We start from the raw sequence: 21,564 nt of genomic DNA, 5'->3' as shown, positions 1-21,564 counted from the left end.
ACACTGAGCCCTGTATCTAATCCCAGCATGTGATGCACTACACTGAGCCCTGTATCTAATCCCAGTATGTGATACATTACACTAAGCCCTGTATCTAATCCCAGCGTGTGTTACATTCAGCGTATATCTATCCCCAGCGTATGATACAGCACCAACTAACAGCCATCCTCGGTGACACTATAGACATGTCAATATCACTTTGCAGTCACCAAAAATGACTCCGCACTGTGATCCCAAACTTCATCCTCCCTTTTGCAAACACCCAGATGAGAGGGGAGGAAGTGACATCACGCACTTGAGCAGATCCCGCCCACTTTTACTCCCCCCTATTTAAAAGTGGAAAATATCAAAACTTTTTACATAATTTTTCTTATCTGCTTCATTAAAAACAGATGTTATTATTACTATTTTTTTTACGTTTATATTCTTTCAATTGTCGAAAAACACTTTTTTATGGTATCGGGTCCCTAATGTTCAGATGTCATATTTAATGAAATTTCAATTTCAAAGTAAAGCTTTGCATCTCAGATTATCTCCATAGCTTCCTATTATAAGCAGATTTACATCACACATACAGTATATAAAATACACTTCAGAGATATAAGAGAGTCCTGTCCCTTTAAATTCTGAGTTATATGACTTACATGACACTGGTCAGCAGCCAATAGGATCGCTGCATTTGAATTTGAAACTAAAGCAAACTGTCAATCATCCTCAGTCTGTTACAGGACAGTGAGCGGTGAAGATGAATGTTGGTGAGTTGCTCCCATCCCATCATCTGCTAAACTGACACTGATTTATCTCATCCCCCTGAAGATTTATTCTTGTTATCTGGAATCCTCCGATTATTTTATCATTTCACCTAAACTTAAATTAGGAGAGAAATGGGCAGAGTAGACAAATGTGCCACAACAGCAGTTATCACCCACCACTAGGGGGAGCTATCTGCATAATATATATATATATATATACTGGTGCACTGTGCTCCCCCTGGTGGCTGCAGGAAAGCAGAGTTTTATCTTTAGGTTTCACAGGACACTCTGCTGCCAGTATTAGTTATTGGGGGACATTTTTATGCCACTAATGTCAATGGGATTAGTGTTCTGGCACTGTTACTGGGGGTCCGGCTTTATGTGCTGGTAATGAGGCCTATTTGGGTGTCATTGTTTAGGGCTTACCTGTACTTATGGGCATGAAGAGCACAGGAATACCTGTATGCCATGTACCTTTACTTACAGGGCGCCAGTACAATCCAGTGCACCTTATGTGCTGTATGTAGTGTTACCTATACTGGGGCCTCTGCTGTCAGGAGACTGTACCCAGTAAAGGCTATGCTCCGTGGGGTCATATTACCTGCAGGTATGAGTGTAATGGGGGTCCGATACCGGGGGGACGTTCACTATGAATGTGTGAGGAAAGCTGCAGTGTTTGTGTCTTTATTAGATCTGTGACTAAATCTTTTTTGGATTCACAGATTTTTCTATGGCTACTACAGGAGAAGATGAATACAGGATGGCAGCGAGCCGCGGATCTCTGGGGGTCAGCAGCTTCATTATAACCGGACCCCTTGTCCTATTCTCCACCCCTGAGGAGTGATAAGTGGACACTGACTGGATTCTGTTTTCTTTAGGACTTCTACCTCCGCCAGGAATGTGTCTTCGGACCTGGATACTTCTCATGTGAGATTATTAATTAAATAAAAGTATTCCCAGTTAATCTGAAAATATGATTCCCTTCCTTTTATCCAGCATTTGATAATGCAGAACGTTTATTAGTCCAGCACAGAATTGCTTCACAATGTAGAGTGAGCAGGAAATAGTTTTCAATAGTAGATTGTATGCTCTTCTGTCCCGGAATCATTCAGAATCTGTCAGGTCACATTGATGTTGGGTTTAAGGATCTTCCTGTAATGTTAATGATTTGATTCCTCTGGACATTGTGTGATTGATCCCTTATCTGCTTGTGTTTTCTTTCCAGCTTATCCCTGCACAAAGGAGGAAAGAGAACAACAACTTCTGATCTACTGCACCAGATTCCTGCCATCACCGATCTTCAAGATGGAGGTCACTGATCGTACCGCATATTATGTCGTCCATGTTCTGTCCATAGATGTAAAGGAACGTCTCATTAGACAAGTGACTGGATCTTTTCTTTCCTTAGCGCCTCATGCCGACCAACCGAGAAGCTCAGAAGAAATATCTGCCATTTCCTTTGGATGACGAAAAACCAGAGCCGACATCAATGCCAGAGGAACCAAAAGAAGAGGAGATGGAGATGCCCAAGGACGCAATGAAATATCGGGATATTAAAGAGTTTGATGAAAATGAGGCAGAAGACATGGAGGAGACAGAAGAAGAAGATGAGAAGGCATCAGAAGAGAAAAAAGAAGTTGTGCAGAAGAACAGCAACTCCACAAGAAGAGTTCAGAAGCAGCCGGCACGAAGACAGAAGATCCGCCAGCAGTCCATCCTCCAATACGTTACCACCAACCTCAGAGGAAGGAGGAATATCATCTGGACCATCCTCCTCAAAGCAATGAGGCGCTGATGGACGTCTGAAGCTGAGTAACATCGACAGCTTCAAATCTAATATTAATAAAAAGAATTAGCATAAAATATTATTAGACTAATACAGCTTAAAAATGTAGTAAAAACATTATAAACATTTTTAGAATATTAGAAGTAGTTATATATTGTGTAATATTCTAATAAGAGCAGTAACTATAATATTAATTGTACAATAATGATAGAAACCTATAAATAACAGCAGCAGGTTTGATCCAGGGTTTTTCGGACTGATCGCCTTTTCTCAGGGTCAAGAAGGAATTTTCCCCCTGAGACACTAATTGGCTGAATGTGTCCAGGGGTTTTTGCCTTCTTCTGGATCAACAGCTTTAGGAGTAAGGACCTAGGTATTAGGAAGGTTATAGTAGAATTAGCACTAGTGTAATAAAAATATAGTATAGTATAAAGTGTAATATTAGTGATAATAAAACTAATAATTTAATGAGTAAAGTAATAATATTATGTTATAATATTAAAAATACAATATGAATAATATTTATTAAAATCTGAATAGGTACTAGGGGATTTGATCCAGGGTTCTAGGACTGATCGCCTTTTCTCGGGGTCAAGAAGGAATTTTCCCCCTGAGACACTAATTGGCTGAATGTGTCCAGGGGTTTTTGCCTTCTTCTGGATCAACATATTTAGGAATTAGGATCTAATTTATAGTTTTAATAAAATATTAGTACAAATGTTAGCAATAATGGTAATAATAAAATAGTAATAATTCAGAGAATAAAATATTTTTAACAGTAGAATATTAGTAATATACTAATAAAATCATTAAAATAGCAAACTCAAAATATCATAAATAATAGTAATAATAAAACCACAGCTTTTAGGGTAATACTTATAATAATTAGTACAGAATTAATAGGTATTAGGTGATTTGATCCAGGGTTCTAGGCAGTGGCGTAACTACAAAGTTATGGGCCCCGGTGCGAACTTCCAAATGGGGCCCCCCCCTACCCCCCCTACCCCACCCCCTACCCCCCCCCCCACCTTCCCCCGCCCCCACAACCCCCCCACCTTCCCCCGCCCCGCTTCCCCTAGATACGCCTCGGACTGTTGCAGGAATCTCCTGCACTGCAACATGGTGTTGGGTGCCAGCACAGCCCACACAGTGGTATATCCAGCACAGCCCGCACAGTGGTATATCCAGCACAGCCCGCACAGTGGTATATCCAGCACAGACCGCACAGTGGTATATCCAGCACAGACCGCACAGTGGTATATCCAGCACAGACCGCACAGTGGTATATCCAGCACAGACCGCACAGTGGTATATCCAGCACAGCCCGCACAGTGGTATATACAGCAGAGCCCGCACAGGGATATATACAGCAGAGCCTGCACAGTGGTATATAGAGCACAGCCCGCACAGTGGTATATACAGCAGAGCCCGCACAGGGATATATAGAGCACAGCCCGCATAGTGGTATATCCAGCAGAGCCCGCACAGTGGTATATCCAGCACAGCCCGCACAGTGGTATATACAGCAGAGCCCGCACAGTGGTATATACAGCACAGACCGCACAGTGGTATATCCAGCACAGCCCGCAGTGGTATATAGAGCACAGCCCGCACAGTGGTATATGGAGCACAGCCCGCACAGTGGTATATACAGCACAGACCGCACAGTGGTATATAGAGCACAGCCCGCAGTGGTATATAGAGCACAGCCCGCACAGTGGTATATGGAGCACAGCCCGCACAGTGGTATATAGAGCACAGCCCGCACAGTGGTATATAGAGCACAGCCCGCACAGTGTTATATACAGCAGAGCCTGCACAGTGGTATATAGAGCACAGCCCGCACAGTGGTATATACAGCACAGCCCGCACAGTGTTATATACAGCAGAGCCCACACAGTGGTATATAGAGCACAGCCCGCACAGTGTTATATACAGCAGAGCCCGCACAGTGGTATATACAGCACAGCCCGCACAGTGTTATATACAGCAGAGCCCGCACAGTGGTATATACAGCACAGCCCGCACAGTGTTATATACAGCAGAGCCCGCACAGTGGTATATAGAGCACAGCCCGCACAGTGTTATATACAGCAGAGCCCGCACAGTGGTATATACAGCAGAGCCCGCACAGTGGTATATACAGCAGAGCCCGCACAGTGGTATATACAGCAGAGCCCGCACAGGGATATATACAGCAGAGCCTGCACAGGGATATATACAGCAGAGTCCCCACAGGGGTATATACAGCAGAGCCCGCACAGGGATATATAGAGCACAGCCCACATCTCATCTCATCCCCCCCCCCCCCGATAATGGCCCCACAGTCCGGTTAAAAAGAAAAAAAAAAAAAAAAAAACTCTCCTCACCTTTCCTTTTGCCCGCGCTGCTCCTGGCGGCTGAAGTCTGCCCAGGACACTGCAGGTGCGCGATGATATGACGTCATCGCGCACCCGCAGTGTACTGTCAGAGGCAGAGCGGGGAATGATGGGAGAGGAAGCGTCAGGTGACGCTCTCTCCTCCCATCATTGCATTGAACTATACCGGTGTCATAGACGCCGGTATAGTTAAATGCGGCGGCGGCGGCGGCACTGGGGGGGGGTTCCGGGGGAGGAACAGTGCAGCGGCCCACTACTGGCATCGGCTCTTCTGGCATTTGCCAGAAGTGCCCGATGGCCAGCCTGGCCCTGCTCAGACCTGCCGGCCCGGGGCCCCTGACCTGCGGGGCCCGGTCGCAATGGCGACCGCTGCGACCGCGGTAGTTACGCCCCTGGTTCTAGGACTGATCGCCTTTTCTCGGGGTCAAGAAGCAATTTTTCCCCTGTGACATGAATTGGCCGAAAGTGTCTAGGGTTTTTTTGCCTTCTTCTGGATCAATAGCATTAGGAATAGTGATCTAATTAATAGTTTAAAAAGAATAATATAATATAATAGAAATATTAGTAACAATAATTGTAATATTAGCAACAGTAAGTTAAAAAATAGAAATACATATTTTTAATAAATAGTGATAGAAATAAAATAGCAATATAAATTATAATTGTATAACATTATCAGAAATAGCATAATAATAGCATAGTATAGTATTAGGCATCAGCAGGTTTGATACAGGGTCTTAGGACTGATCGCTTTTTCCCGGGGTCGAGAAGGAATTTTTCCCTTTGACACTAATTGGCGTAATGTGTCCAGGGGTTTTTGCCTTCTTCTGGATCAACAGCTTTAATTCTAGGGATCCCATAATATTAGAATAATAATAAGTGTAATAATATTGTAATAGTAATGAAAGGATTGTGCTAATGATATTAAGAATAGTATAAACACAACAAATAGGTTAGTCTGTTAGTGTAGGGCCCCATCTGATGAGGTCGCCTTGTCGTTGGCAGATGGGCTTGCACAATTTGATCAAAATGTGCACTAAGAACCTCAAATTTATAAGTATAAGCAAATAAGGAAGTAATAAAACACCCAGTATCAAAAATCTATCTATGTGTTGTCTTCATTATTTTCCTATAATAAACAAAATCAGAAAATCTAGCACATTTGTAAACATTTGTATCTCTATGTCATAATCGTGCTAAGTTAAAATCGTAACGCTGCACCATAAGAAAGCGTTATATTCTGTCAATGAGACACACAATGTATTTGTCACCTGACACATGCCACCATGTAACCCTAGCATAAAATATATTACTGGTGGCCAACCAATCAGTAATTGTGAGTTTTAGAAATGATTAATGAAATTGCACTTATTTGCATATATTCTTATAGACAGTGGGAAGCGCAGTACATTTAAGGGTGTGACAGAGACGGTCGAGTCCCTGCCCCCAAAGACAACAATCGCGTAAATAGTGTAATGCGTTTGGAAATATATTGTGATATGTGAAGTGTAAACTTTGTCATGCGGTGTTAGGAATGTAATGCATAGAGTTTTAGATAATAGTGCTGCTGTATAGGTACTGTAAAGGCAATGCCTAATGCGAGTAATATGCACTCCAGCATGAGTATAGGGTAAGCATAGGATAAGATATAATTTAGTGCTTAGGTTAAGGATAGATAGTGACTATACTAGAGCAAGATACAATTAATATTTTGGGACTAGCCCAAATTGGGAGTGGCTAGGGCAAGTAATAAGGAAACCACTTCCTGGTTTGAGTTAGTGTCAGTAACAAGGTCAGGTTCAAGGAGCAGTAAGCTGACAGCTAGAGGAGCACATATTGTGTTGGGTGGTATGAGACTTTACAAGAATCCATGCAGACATTCCTGCAACATCTGGAGCCTACGTCTCGAAACAGGTTCTATGGAAAGTACTTTAACCCCTTCCATACAGAGGAAGATGGATGTGGAACCTCCTGTAGCAAAGGTAATGGATCTCAACAATGCTGTGAGGTTGGAAGGAAAATCCCTGGCGCTGAAGGCACCAGTAAGCATAGAAGTAGTCCAGGCAGAACTGAAAGTGAAACGGTATACTGTATTACTGAAACAAGAAGCGGTGAGTACTGTGCCCAATACTGTTACAAGCGGATGTGCTTGAACCGTACCAGGAAACATTTGACTGTTGAAACAAACTGGGCATCCCCTGATATGTGTGCTGCTGTTCCTGGGGATGGAGACCAGAAGTCAGTGGAAGTGAGTGTAACGCACCCTAAATGTGACAGCACACTGGGTGACAAAAATATCCTGTAAAATGCCCAGGCATAAGGGAGCAGCAGCTTGGCCATGGCTGTCGCTCTCTGGCCCCTTACATTTACTATGACTAATAGTGTCTGACCATGGATCAGCTAGATGCCTACTGGCGGCAATTTACTAGCCTCTTCAGACTGGCAACCATCGCAGTTCGATGTGCTTGGCCTGCTAATCAAAAGAAGATCCACAGATGCTGGGAGGTAGAAGATGGTTTCTGGGGCTCCTGTCCCATGGCTACAGATTACTCACATTGCCGATTGGACTGTGTCCTGTAATCGATTTGCACTAACGCTTTCACAAAACAATCAATCAATCATTATACGCACATACAGTAGATTTTCATTGTCCTCAGCAGGACATTGTGCTGCCAAGAATGATGATCGCTAAACAACTTTCAAAAAGGCTGATAATCAGGAAACAAGCTTTCCTAGGAATGCTCATTACTGATTCAGCCAGTGTAAATGGGCCCTTAGTTTTATTTTAAGGTGTGAATAAGCATCTTCCCCTCAACGTCTCCATGCAGATTCACAGGGTTCATGTTAGTGGGTCCTTTCCGTTTCTTACTCTAGAGAATTTGTCAGTAACAGCTGAATGTGTAGAAAATTGTGTCCAAACAGGACAACCACTTTAATTCCAAAGAACTGAAAGATATCAAGATTGGTTCTGAGAGCAGAGTCCTGGGATGAATTGATCCATCATGGCTTGAAGAAGAAAGAAAAAGCTATTCAATTGCTGAAGTTAAGTGCCTGGATTTGTGCAGGTTGTGAGTAGAGATGAAGTTCGGGTTCTAGTACCTGACCCGATCTTTTTATTCAAGTTTGGTTTGGGTACAAGAACCCAAACCCTATTGAAAACAATGAGGACCTGGACTTTTGAGCTGGAAAATATCTCTTCTCCTGGACTTCCCCCGGAATCCCGAACATTGAAAAAGAATGCTGGGAGATGCCCGTGTTCGGCCTTTAGCACCGGACACTAACTGAATGAACCCTGATATTTTAAGTTCGGGATCAATCATCTCTACTTGTGAGCCGTGCATGACAGTTCTCTCCAGAAATATCCATCCTTGTCATGTTTGAGCCTATTTGATTTCCAACCAGTAGGTCAGGGGCCACATGTGTCTCTCAGGCTTCCCACACATGGCTCCCCAGCTGTTTACATCTGTAGTCATCATTGGGCTTTAGTGGCACCACCGAGGGTACACTATTACCACAACTGGGTTAGTAAGTTAAAAGCATGTCAATAGAAGTTAAAGGGGTTATCTCATGACTGACAATAATGACATACCTACAGAATATGCCTTAAAGAAGCCCTCCTTTTATGTTTTTATTCATTATATCTGTGTACATGTGCATTAATGTAATAGAGTGCAGGGTAGAGTATGTCACCACAGAACAGACAGACCAACTGTTGAGGAGGATTTAATAACAGGAGTAAGATTCTCCTTGCAGGGAGAAAACAGAGGGGGTTAATAGAGAAAGAGCAAACAGTATAACAATACACAACAAGCTAACTGAAGCTATGAAACAGTTAATCGGAATAGAAATGGTTAACGAGTGTTCTTGTAACTTATCAGTCCAGCGAGGTCCTGACTGAACGGTCCTTTTTCCAGCGTGGGTGCCATCACCAACAGCACTTGAAGATTCTGAAGTCTCTGCTCTGTCTCTTGGGAACTGGAGACTCTGGAGTTAAATCTTTGCCGTCTTTTCTCAGAGTGAAACTGGAAGCAGGAAGTAGAACAGCCACACTGCTGCATTATTCTCTGTATGTTAAGCTGACAGTCTCTCTTCAGTAGCGATGCTACACACACACTGAGCAGTTTACTTGTCACACTCAGGGAATCTTGGCTTGTCACTTCGGTCATCGGGGCTGCGCGCTCAGGTCACTGTCTCTGCACTGTCAGGGGAAAAGTCTTCTCTGATTACGGAGGCTTCCGAGTCCACACTCTCACATTCAGCCTTCACTACGGCTGGTATCTCAGCCTCAGTGCTCTCACGGGGAGCACTCTCTCTCGGGGAGCGCACCGCAGCAGCCTGCTTTCTCTCTGGCGCGCTGTCCCCTGTTTCGCACACTCTGCTCTCTCGCTCTTTTCTGACCACACCCCTCTCTCTTCCTCTGCCCCCAGCAGTCACATGGTCCCCTCTGTCCAGGGCAGAAAGTCCTCCCCCCAACAATGAGAGAGAGCAGACATATATGATCTCAACATAGTACACAAAAGCACACATTTGCTAAATTAGGACTGGCTGGCAAACGTACACATTTTGGCAATAGGTTCTTACCCACTTCCACTTTATGAGGATGGTGCAATGTGAGCCGAAGAATGGTTTGCAGCCCAATATAACCCTATTGTAGTAGCAGGAGCGAAGAAGTGAAGGGCAGATTATGCTAGCTATGATGGGAAGGAGCTGATTAGTGATGAGCTAGTGCACTCATTACTTGGGTTTTCCCGAGCATGTTCGGGAGTTCTCCGAGTATTTTGGGTGTGCTCGTAGATTATGTTTGTGTCCCCGCAGCTCCACACATGCTGGGATTGCCTGTTTGCTACGGAATCCCCACATGTATTCAGGCTGGTTAACAGCCGCAAATCATGCAGCTGCGGGGACTCAAACATAATATACGAGCACGCCCAAGATACTCGGAGAACATCCGAGCATGCTCGGAAATCTTGACTAATGAGCACACTTGCTCATCAGTAGTACTGATCTCTAAATAAATGTTTCCTGATTTAATAAGGCTTATTTTAGCATTAAAGAATCATTTAGGTCTCCAGATACTTACAGAGCCTTAAGAAAGTATTCCTACCCCAGCAACTTTTTCAGATTATTTCATGTTACATCCACAAACTTAAATGTATTTTATTGGAATTTTAAGCAATATATTAGTATAAGTTTCTGTGAAGTGTGAATTAAATGAAACATGGTTTTCTAAATACATGTATTTGAAAAATATAAATCTGTAAATTATGACGTGCATTTTGTGTTCAGCCGCCTTAGCTCAAAAGTTTGTAGGACTATCTTTTGCTGCTATTACTGCTGCAAGTCTTTAGGGGTCTGTTGCTACCAGATTTGCAGATCTAGGGGATAGCATATAGTGGAAGATCCTAGAGGAGGAAAAAAGTGGCGCTATCTAAGCGTAGAAAAAGTATGAGTAGGTGAGTTGCAAAGAGAAACTTACCCACTTGATGAAGTTGTGCAATCCAAGGCACAACTCCCGCATTGACATGAGTTTTTTGCAATAGACTGCAGACGACCTGATGGAGTAAGAAAAAAACACTTCCAAGGATTTCTGACATATAGTGATGAAACACAAGAATTTTGATTTGATCAGGGTGACACATCTTTAGCAAATCAATCCTGAATCAACTAATAGGAAAAAGACTGAATTTCAAAGAATCATTTTGGATCTATAAATTACAAAGTGTGCATCCAGATGGATTGAACGATAAACTGGAACAAGTATGATCAATGATTTTATATATGAGTCACCATGAGTGATGCATTGATATATTGCTGTATATCCTGTTCTCTATTCCTGAGTAGGACGTCTGCCAGACTGCCACTTTGTTTTTGAAGCTATGACTTTTCTTTACTCTAACATCTCAAATCAAAATACGAAACAACGGTTAAACAGGTAGTGAATCACTCCTCCTTCTGTTTCCCCACCCCTTCCCCTGATAAAGAAAGATATAAGAAGGGCAAATTTCACATTTATTATACACCTGGAGAAGGCTATTTCCAGACAAAGCGTGTAGGTGCTTCTCACAAAATTAGAATATCCTCAAAAAGTTAATTTACTTCAGTTCTTCAATACAAAAAGTGAATCTCATATATTATATAGAGTCATTACAAACAGAGGGATCTATTTCAAGTGTTTATTTCTGATAATGTTGATGATTGTGGCTTACAGCCAATGAAAATCCAAAAGTCATTATCTCAGTTAATTAGAATACTTCATAACACCAGATTGAAAAAGGATTTTAAAATCCGAAATGTTGGCCTAGTGAAATGTATCTTCAGTAAGTGCACTCAATACTTGGTCAGGGCTCCTTTTGCATCAATTAATGCATCAATGCAGCACGGCATGGAGGTGATCAGCCTGTGGCACTGCTGAGGTGTTATGTAAGCCCAAGTTGCTTTGATACCAACCTTCAGCTTGTCTGCATTGTTGGATCTGGTGTCTCTCATCTTCCTCTTGACAATACCCCAAAGATTCTCTATGGGGTTAAGGTCAGGTGAGTATGCTGGCCAATCAAGCACAGCGACACTAAACCAGGTATTGGTACTTTTGCCAGTGTGGACAGTCCAAGTCCTGCTGGAGAATGACATTTCCAACTTCAAAAAGCTTGTTGGCAGAGGAAAGCGTGAAGTCCTCTAAAATTTCCTCGCAGATGACTGTGCCGACTTTGGTCTTGATAAAACACGGTGGACGTACATCAGCAGATGACATGGCTCCCCAAACCATCACTGATTGTGGAAACTTCACACTAGACCTCAAGCAGCTTGGATTGTGTCTCTCCACTCTTCCTCCAGACTCTGGGACCTTCATTTCCAAATGAAATGCAAAATTTACTTTCATTTGAAAACAACACCTTGGACCACTGAGCAACAGTCCAGCTCTTTTTCTCCTTGGCCCTTCTGGCATTTTCTATTGGTGTGGCTTCACACAAGGAATGCAACACTTGTAGCACATGTCCTGGATATGTCTGTGTGTGGTGGCTCTTGAAGCAATGACTCCAGCAGCAGATATAATGTGCCCCATCCTGGTCCCGCTCATGGTATAATGTCCTCCATCCTGGGCCCCTTACTTGTATAATGAACGCCTTCCTGGGTCACTTCCTGATATAATGTGCCCTACCCAAGAAACAATGAAAACCCTATATTAAGGGTCACCAATCTAACCCAAGAAGAGGTGCGAAACCGGCTAAATAAGATTAAAATAGATAAATCTCCGGGTCCGGATGGCATACACCCACGAGTACTAAGAGAACTAAGTAATGTAATAGATAAACCATTATTTCTTATTTTTAGGGACTCTATAGCGACGGGGTCTGTTCCGCAGGACTGGCGCATAGCAAATGTGGTGCCAATATTCAAAAAGGGCTCTAAAAGTGAACCTGGAAATTATAGGCCAGTAAGTCTAACCTCTATTGTTGGTAAAATATTTGAAGGGTTTCTGAAGGATGTTATTCTGGATTATCTCAATGAGAATAACTGTTTAACTCCATATCAGCATGGGTTTATGAGAAATCGCTCATGTCAAACAAATCTAATCAGTTTTTATGAAGAGGTAAGCTATAGGCTAGACCACGGTGAGTCATTGGACGTGGTATATCTCGATTTTTCCAAAGCGTTTGATACCGTGCCGCACAAGAGGTTGGTACACAAAATGAGAATGCTTGGTCTGGGGGAAAATGTGTGTAAATGGGTTAGTAACTGGCTTAGTGATAGAAAGCAGAGGGTGGTTATAAATGGTATAGTCTCTAACTGGGTCGCTGTGACCAGTGGGGTACCGCAGGGGTCGGTATTGGGACCTGTTCTCTTCAACATATTCATTAATGATCTGGTAGAAGGTTTACACAGAAAAATATTGATTTTTGCAGATGATACAAAACTATGTAAAGCAGTTAATACAAGAGAAGATAGTATTCTGCTACAGATGGATCTGGATAAGTTGGAAACTTGGGCTGAAAGGTGGCAGATGAAGTTTAACAATGATAAATGTAAGGTTATACACATGGGAAGAAGGAATCAATATCACCATTACACACTGAACGGGAAACCACTGGGTAAATCTGACAGGGAGAAGGACTTGGGGATCCTAGTTAATGATAAACTTACCTGGAGCAGCCAGTGCCAGGCAGCAGCTGCCAAGGCAAACAGGATCATGGGGTGCATTAAAAGAGGTCTGGATACACATGATGAGAGCATTATACTGCCTCTGTACAAATCCCTAGTTAGACCGCACATGGAGTACTGTGTCCAGTTTTGGGCACCGGTGCTCAGGAAGGATATAATGGAACTAGAGAGAGTACAAAGGAGGGCAACAAAGTTAATAAAGGGGATGGGAGAACTACAATACCCAGATAGATTAGCGAAATTAGGATTATTTAGTCTAGAAAAAAGACGACTGAGGGGCGATCTAATAACCATGTATAAGTATATAAGGGGACAATACAAATATCTCGCTGAGGATCTGTTTATACCAAGGAAGGTGACGGGCACAAGGGGGCATTCTTTGCGTCTGGAGGAGAGAAGGTTTTTCCACCAACATAGAAGAGGATTCTTTACTGTTAGGGCAGTGAGAATCTGGAATTGCTTGCCTGAGGAGGTGGTGATGGCGAACTCAGTCGAGGGGTTCAAGAGAGGCCTGGATGTCTTCCTGGAGCAGAACAATATTGTATCATACAATTATTAGGTTCTGTAGAAGGACGTAGATCTGTGGATTTATTATGATGGAATATAGGCTGAACTGGATGGACAAATGTCTTTTTTCGGCCTTACTAACTATGTTACTATGTTACTATGTTACTATCCTGGTCTACTTTCTGGTATAATATGCACCATTCTGGTTCCCCATCCTTGTATATTGTTCATTCCTGGTATAATGCTCCCCATCTTCATCTGCTATGCCTCACCCATCCTGGTATATATGTGCCTGATCCAGGTATATATGTGTCCCATCCTTATATACTGTGCCCCAGGTAAGTATTGTGTTTGTGTGTGTATTATTATTATTTATTATTATAGCGCCATTTATTCCATGGAGCTTTACATGTGAGGAGGGGTATACATAATAAAAACAGTACAATGCAAGTCACAATGGTACAGGAGGAGTGAGGATCGTGCCCGCGAGGGCTCACAATATACAAGGGTTAGGTGAGGATACAATAGGCGAGGGTAGAGCTGGTCGTGCAGTGGCTTGGTCTGCTTGTATGGTATGTATGTATGTGTGTGTCTCTGCTGCATGGTACTGTGTGTGGGAGACTGCACTATACTGTGTTGTGTCTGCTGCACTATACAGTGTGTGGGAGAGCTGCACTATACTCTCTGTGGGAGCTGCACTATAGTGTGGCGGCTGCACTATTCTGTGTTGAGGGCTGAACTAAACTGTGTATGTAGGGGGCTGCATTATACTGTGTATGTGGGGGGCTGCATTATACTGTGTATGGGTGCTGCACTATACTGTGTGGGGGGCTGCACTATACTTTGTGTGTGGGGGCTGCATTATACTGTGTATGGGTTCTGCACTATACTGTGTGGGGGCTGCACTATGCTATGTGTGGGGCTGCATTATACTGTGTGGGGGGCTGCACTATACTGTGTGTATGGGGGGCTGCACTATACTGTGCGTATGGGGGGCTGCACTATACTGTGTGTATGGGGAGCTGCATTATACTGTGTGTGAGAGGGCTGCATTATACTGTGTGTGGGGGCTGCATTATACTGTGTGGGGGGCTGCATTATACTGTGTGTGGTAGTCTGCATTATACTGTGTGGGGGGCTGCATTATACTGTGTGAGGGGCTGCACTTTACTTTGTGTGTTTGTGGAGGGCTGAATTATACTGTGTGTGGGGGCTGCATTATACTGTGTGTGGGGTCTGCACTATACTGTGTATGTGAGGGGGCTGCATTATACTGTGGGTGGGGGCTGCATTACATTCTGAGGGCACTGCATTATACTCTGAAAGGGCTGCATTATACTGTGTGTGGGGGGGCTGCACTATACTGTGTGTGAGGGGGCTGCACTATACTGTGTGTTTGTGGGGGGCTGCATTATACTGTATGTGGGGTTGCATTTTATTCTGAGGGCGCTGCATTAGACTTGTCCATCTACACATGTGTGAGTATTCTAATGCTTTTGAGCAACCAGGTGCGCTGCCTGCAGTAGATAGAATCTTAGCACGGAACATTCATGTGCAGTCACAATGGGGATGGAGGGTGTGGTCAAAGTAGGCGGAGTTATGCAGATTCAAAAGGCGTTGTGCACAGCTTGAACACACACACAGCAGAACTGTCATCGAGAATGCATCCCAGAGTTTCTGGAAATGTCTTCCCGTTATTGACCCGTTATTGCAGTATCCCCGGGAACAGTGCACTCCTTCTCTGATCCGGTTTCTAAAAACAGATTGAATTGAAATCAGCTCAAGTTGTCTTTTAACCCTTTATGTGAATTAGTTGTATTTTAACCCTTTATGTGAATTAATTTCAGGGTCAAAGAAGCACATTTCTCAGGCCAAATGTAGCATTTTGCTCGATTTCTCTTGACCAGTTGCAACATTTTGTGTGCCTTGCCTGGCCTTGCTTTCACCTATGTATGTCAAACATTGCATTGCAATCAATCAGTCTTTACTGGTTGCTGCAACAGGTGTGTTAAGATGTAGGCCTGTATTAGGCCTTTGTAACAGTGTTGCAAATATACTGTGTGCAGACCCCCAGAGTCCTGGTCATTGCAGTACTGACGCTCCGCCACTAAGGGGAGTGATGGTACGTCTGATGGCACCTAAGGAGTTCACCTGACCAGGTATCACAGTCACACATTACACGTCACACTCCAGCCACCAGGGGGAGCAAAGGGTTCTATGATTAGGCCACTCCTCACAATCTGGGAAAACTGAGGGCTGGACAGAAAGTTAGTCAAAAAGCTGACTGGGTTGGAACCAGGCAACATCCTGTGGCAGAGGGTGTTGCAGGGGAAGATTCAGGGGGGTCCCTGTCAGGGGTGGGATCCTGACAGAGGCCTAGCGAACAGGAAAGAACGTCACTTCATTGCGGCGGTACCCAAAGAAAGGACAAGAAGCGAGGTTTATTGTGGAGAAGTGAGAAATGAGATCGCAGCACAAAGGAGATAAAAGCCAGTAGGAGTTGTGCCGTAAGATCGAGGCAACATCCTACTGAGGCGCGTAGCCGGTGGCCAGAACGCCGTGGAAGTATTGGGCTCCAAGCATTACTTCAAACAGCGGCAGGACAGTTAATTATAGATTGGCTGTCTCACCTAAATCACCTAAGCAGACATAGGGGGCAATTGTGGGAGAGGGGCGACTCTAGGGTCCCGGAAGAACTCCAGGCCTACCCGTCATACGGGTGCGTCCTAGCCATATCATCTGGGGGACGGAGAAGAATATCAGAACAGATACGAGTTGTCAGAAATAACATCAGAAGCAGACACAACAGTTGTGAGGACTATCCCGTGGTGCTCAGCAGGGAGGTACTACAACACACAGGTGCTAGAAGGAAGGCACTGATTTCCACCTGCAAAGGGAACTCTGGAAGTGCTATCGGACCGGCCGGTCTCAGCCAGCCCTGTTGACAGTAGTCTGGATTGTGGATCTTGAAGCCTTCAGTAAAGAGGTAAAGAGACTGCAACCCTGTGTCCTCGTTATTCATCGCGACTTGCACCACGCACCACCACTACATCTTTCATTGGACACCCCTTAGCAGGGTCACGGACCGGGTCTAGCCACCGTGACAACCCCAGAATCGAGACAGAGAGGCCCGGTACCGAGTACTCCGTGGCCCTGCATCTGGGGGCGCTCCAACTTGGCGTCACGAACAGGATCTACTTAAGCCTGAAGAATCAGGTCATGTGTGCCTTGGAACTGTGATTGAATTGTGCTTAAACCGTGATTTACTGCAAAGACTGTGTATTGCCAAAGATTCCCGCCAAAACCGCCGCCATTACAGCGCTAAGAAGAACGCAGGAGGAGAAGAAGGGCGTGGAAGTGGGCGTGAATGAACTGGAGAGCGTGCAAGACTATGGCCGCCCAGTCTAAATATTACAGCATCCTGAGGACGTGCCCGTCAGCTGCTGAGGTCCGCCTTCTCATCCTCTTTGGAGGATGGGGACAATGGGGACGGGGCCGCCCCTGAAAGAGAGCGCGGGAAGAAGACCCAGAGGAGGGGACAAAGATGACGACGTCCGAAGCACCGCATGGGGACGACCCGACCCAACGCGAGGCTGCATCACCTGTAGCGGCCCCGGAGTCGCCATCGCTGCAAGGACTGGCCCTCACGGAGCTACCGATGGGAAGACCCAGCTGGCAGCCATCTGAGGAATGGGTGGCTGCGGCTGAGGCCCGGCGGTTAGCACGCCGCAGGGAGGTCGACGACTGTGTGATCTCCTGGCTGGGCCAGCCTACGGAGATCCGCCTGTCCCCAGTGTCCCCCGCTCTATCCATCCCGACCACGGCAGAGCGTGAGCTGCAGACGCCGGACCTGAGGATCCTGCCAGCGGCAGAACATCTACGGCGCCTGGTAGCAGCATGGAGGAACAGGCCCCAACCTGCGCCGCTGGTCGACCTGATGGGTGCTGTGGAGGTCCCACTGTCACACTGGGGTGTGGTGGTTTTCTTCAACTCCCGGGAAGGAAGGGGAGTTATTCAGGAGATCGGAGAGCCGCTGCAGGTCCGCGTCGACCGGAGGGAAGTGGAGCCTTGTGGTGGAAAGTCTGGTGTGGACCGTGACTTGGAAACCGGAGATGCTGTGACCTATACCCGGTGGCGGAGAGAGGTCGGCTGGATGGCCCGGGGCGTTCAGCGGTGCGCTACTCTCCAGGCTGCCACTGGGACTCCGGAGGTCAAACCTACTGCAGAAAAGGTGGCAGGACCCTCCGCTGTGGATCACCAGAGTATCCCGACTGTTGTGAATTCCGTTCTGGAGCTCCCTCCTGTGGTTGCTAATGGTATTTTTGTGAGTTCTGCCCTTGGGCTCCCTCTGGTGGTTTCGAGTGGAACTGCTGCTCCTTTAGGTAGCTGTGGCAGCTGCCTTCACTAATCGCCTTGCCTGGGTTTGTTATTTAAACCTGCTCTGGGCTTTAGTTCATGCCAGCTGTCAATGTTCTTGGTTGGATTTGGTTCTCTCCTTGGATTTCTCATATGGCCAGTCCTTGTCAGCAAAAGATAAGTTTTTGCTAGTTTTTGTTTGTCCATTTGCTTGGACTCTATTGCTCTGCAAATATGTCTCTTTTTGTCCAGCTTGTCACTATGTCATATTCAGGCTAGCTGGAAGCTCTGGGAAAGCAGATTTGCCCCTCCACACCGTGAGTCGGTGTGGAGTTCATTTTTGTAAACTCTGCGTGGATTTTGTAGTTTTTAATACTGACCGCACAGTATCCTTTTCTCTCTGTCTATCAAGTTTAGTATTGGCCTCCTTTGCTGAAATCTGATTTCATTTCTGTGTACGTCATTTCCCTCTTCACTCACAGTCAATATTTGTGGGGGCTGTCTTTCCTTTTGGGGTTTTCTCTGAGGCAAGATAGCTTTCTATTTCCTTCTTTAGGGGTAGTTAGTTCTTAGGCTGTGAAGAGGTGTCTAGGGAGAGTCAGGAACATCCCACGGCTATTACTAGTGTTGTTGTTAGGATTAGGGACTGCGGTCAGTAGAGATACCACCTTATCAGAGCTCGTCCCATGTTGCGTTTTAGCCACCAGGTCATATCAGTGTGGCCTCTTAACCACCAGGTCATAACACCCGACCCATCGTGTACCTATGGGTCGCGCCCATTCTCGGCTGAGAAGGGTGGCCCAAGGAGGGGCGCCGCTATTACCTGGACGAGGATCGGGCCTTCCCAGACCACCGAGGGCCGCTTGCCAGGTAAGGCCCGGAAGGAGGCCACCTCCTGATCTGTCAGAATGAAGCCCTAAAGTTCTACAAACTGTAAATAGTTCTTTTAATCGTTTGACTCTTTGTTGCTGCTAAACCCGACCAGGGTTAATTCTTAAAGGGATCCCTTAGTTTACCCGGGATCCCAATCTGTGCCTTTTATGTGTTTGGTTTTATTCATCATTGTTTACAAAGACTGCTGAATCTTGGACGGTGAATGGTTCATGAACTGTACTGTAAATAGTTTGCACCCTCTTACGGGTGCCCTCTACTGGTTTTACAAAAGAGGGAGCTTTGTGAAGAGACTGATCCTGAATACAGAATGGAAGCTCCTGTCTTAAAAGACTTGCAGATAGAGAGAGTCTGCACTACCTCAAAGAGACTTGGTTCCCTCTTAAAGGGAACGTTCACCAGTTGCACTTAATGTACAATGTTGCTGCAAAAGAAAGTGAACAGTAATAATGTTTTGCATAGCAAGTTATATGTACCCCGCTAGTTAGTTATAGAAAATGTTTGATAATGTTGCTAGAGAATGAGGGGTTAGATGGTGAGTCCTCCTGAGAGCCATAGAGAGATGGTTCGGTGATCCTGTACTAAGAAAGAGAGGCAGTAGGCCTGGGCAGATAGACAGGCGGTCCTGCATATGACAAATCAGAGAGTAAAAAGAAAATGTTGCACTTAGAAGAGAAAAATGAAGAAAAGTTAATTTATATTTTAGGAGTTTTATAGTAAGCCTTTAGTGGATTCAGCTTATACGTCCTTAAAGGCAAAGTTAAATTATTGTTCAGAATTTGCACTTAGTAGAATACCCGGCTGGGTAATAGACGTTATTTATAGTATGTTATTTAAAATATTTAACCATGTTTGTAACGTTCAAGAGTCCTCACCTCCCATAAAGGGAAGCACTGTTATATTTACTTGTTAATTGCATTTCAAAATTTGTATGTTTTTTGCTGACATGTATTGTTGTTTTCTTCCCAGTCCGGGAGTACTGGATTGAACCGGGGGGAGTGCAGCGCCCCAAAGTCCTGGTCATTGCAGTACTGTTGCTCCGCCACTAAGGGGGTGATGGTACGTCTGATGGCACCTAAGGAGTTCACCTGACCAGGTATCACAGTCACACATTACACGTCACACTCCAGCCACCAGGGGGAGCAAAGGGTTCTATGATTAGGCCACTCCTCACAATCTGGTAAAACTGGGGGCTGGACAGAAAGTTAGTCAGAAAGCTGACTGGGTTGGAACCAGGCAACATCCTGTGACAGAGGATGTTGCAGGGGAAGATTCAGGGGGGTCCCTGTCAGGGGTGGGATCGTGACAGAGGCCTAGCGAACAGGAAAGAACGTTACGGGACCGCGCCTGCACTTCATTGCGGAGGTACCCAAAGAAAGGACAAGAAGCGAGGTTTATTGTGGAGAAGTGAGAAATGAGATCGCAGCACAAAGGAGATAAAAGCCAGTAGGAGTCATGCCGTAAGATCGAGGCAACATCCTACTGAGGTGCGTAGCCGGTGGCCAGAACGCCGAGGAAGTATTGGGCTCCAAGCATTACTTCAAACAGCGGCAGGACAGTTAATTATAGGTTGGCTGTCTCACCTAAATCACCTAAGCAGACATAGGGGGCAATTGTGGGAGAGGGGCGACTCTCGGGTCCCGGAAGAACTCCAGGCCTACCCTTCATACGGGTGCGTCCTAGCCATATCATCTGGGGGACGGAAAAGAACATCAGAACAGATATGAGTTGTCAGAAATAACATCAGAAGCAGAAACAACAGTTGTGAGGACTATCCCATGGTGCTCAACAGGGAGGTACTACAACACACAGGCGCTAGAAGGAAGGCACTGATTTCCACCTGCAAAGGGAACTCTGGAAGTGCCATCGGACCGGTCAGTCTCAGCCAGCCCTGTTGACAGTAGTCTGGATTGTGGATCCTGAAGCCTTCAGTAAAGAGGTAAAGAGACTGCAACCCTGTGTCCTTGTTATTCATCGCGACTTGCACCACGCACCACCACTACAACTTTCATTGGACTCCCCTTAGCAGGGGCACGGACTGGGTCTAGCCACCGTGACAACCCCAGAATTGAGACAGAGAGGACCGGTACCGAGTACTCCGCGGCCCTGCGTCTGGGGGCGCTCCACTGTGCCATCTACAAAATTAGGCCCCTGCTGTCAGTACTTGGCGGCGTTTCAATTAAAGTATCCAATGAGTAGTTCTGCCATACTGTACATACCGCATTTGTGACCGCATTAATTCTTTTGTGAAACATTGTCTCCCTCTTGTGGAGGTGCCTGTGCTGATCTTGAATATGCTTGTCTTGTCCATCTACACCTGTGTGAGTATTCTGATGCTTTTGACCAACCAGGTGCGCTGCCTGCAGTAGATAGAATCTTAGCACGGAACATTCATGTGCAGTCACAATGGGGATGGAGGGTGTGGTCAAAGTAGGCGGAGTTATGCAGATTCAAAACGCGTTGTGCACAGCTTGAACACACACAGCAGAACTGTCATTGAGAATGCATCCCAGAGTTTCTGGAAATGTCTTCCCGTTATTGACCCGTTATTGCAGTATCCCCGGGAACAGTGCACTCCTTCTCTGATCCGGTTTCTAAAAACAGATTGAATTGAAATCAGCTCAAGTTGTCTTTTAACCCTATACGTGAATTAATTTCAGGGTCAAAGAAGCACATTTCTCAGGCCAAATGTAGCATTTTGCTCGATTTCTCTTGACTAGGGTTGAGTGAAACGGAT

At 45.3% G+C, this 21,564-nt stretch overlaps 1 protein-coding gene and 1 long non-coding RNA gene across 2 annotated transcripts; one reads left to right on the top strand and one right to left on the bottom strand.

The window, feature by feature from the left end:
* Nucleotides 1-740: 740 nt before the first annotated feature.
* Nucleotides 741-2,708, top strand: LOC143769172 (uncharacterized). Its single transcript, XM_077257741.1, has 5 exons — nucleotides 741-755; nucleotides 1,475-1,539; nucleotides 1,631-1,679; nucleotides 1,978-2,063; nucleotides 2,161-2,708. Exons 1-5 carry the CDS (start codon nucleotides 746-748, stop codon nucleotides 2,545-2,547), a joined length of 597 nt encoding a protein of 198 aa, XP_077113856.1. The 5' UTR covers nucleotides 741-745; the 3' UTR covers nucleotides 2,548-2,708.
* Nucleotides 2,454-21,182, bottom strand: LOC143769173 (uncharacterized). Its single transcript, XR_013214245.1, has 3 exons — nucleotides 21,047-21,182; nucleotides 2,754-2,907; nucleotides 2,454-2,585 (listed from the first exon to the last, which is right to left on the bottom strand). It is a non-coding gene; the product is annotated as an uncharacterized LOC143769173 (long non-coding RNA).
* Nucleotides 21,183-21,564: the final 382 nt, after the last annotated feature.

The sequence above is a fragment of the Ranitomeya variabilis genome, chromosome 4 (assembly GCF_051348905.1).
Source record: "Ranitomeya variabilis isolate aRanVar5 chromosome 4, aRanVar5.hap1, whole genome shotgun sequence".
Taxonomy (NCBI): Eukaryota; Metazoa; Chordata; class Amphibia; order Anura; family Dendrobatidae; genus Ranitomeya; species Ranitomeya variabilis.
This window is presented reverse-complemented; position numbering and strand designations above follow the sequence as displayed.

What these genes read in the sequence shown, in the direction of transcription:
- LOC143769172 (XM_077257741.1), top strand. An exon ending in CGGACCTGGATACTTCTCAT is followed by an intron (nt 1,680 to 1,977) that starts GTGAGATTATTA and finishes TTTTCTTTCCAG; the next exon opens with CTTATCCCTGCACAAAGGAG. An exon ending in CACCGATCTTCAAGATGGAG is followed by an intron (nt 2,064 to 2,160) that starts GTCACTGATCGT and finishes TTCTTTCCTTAG; the next exon opens with CGCCTCATGCCGACCAACCG.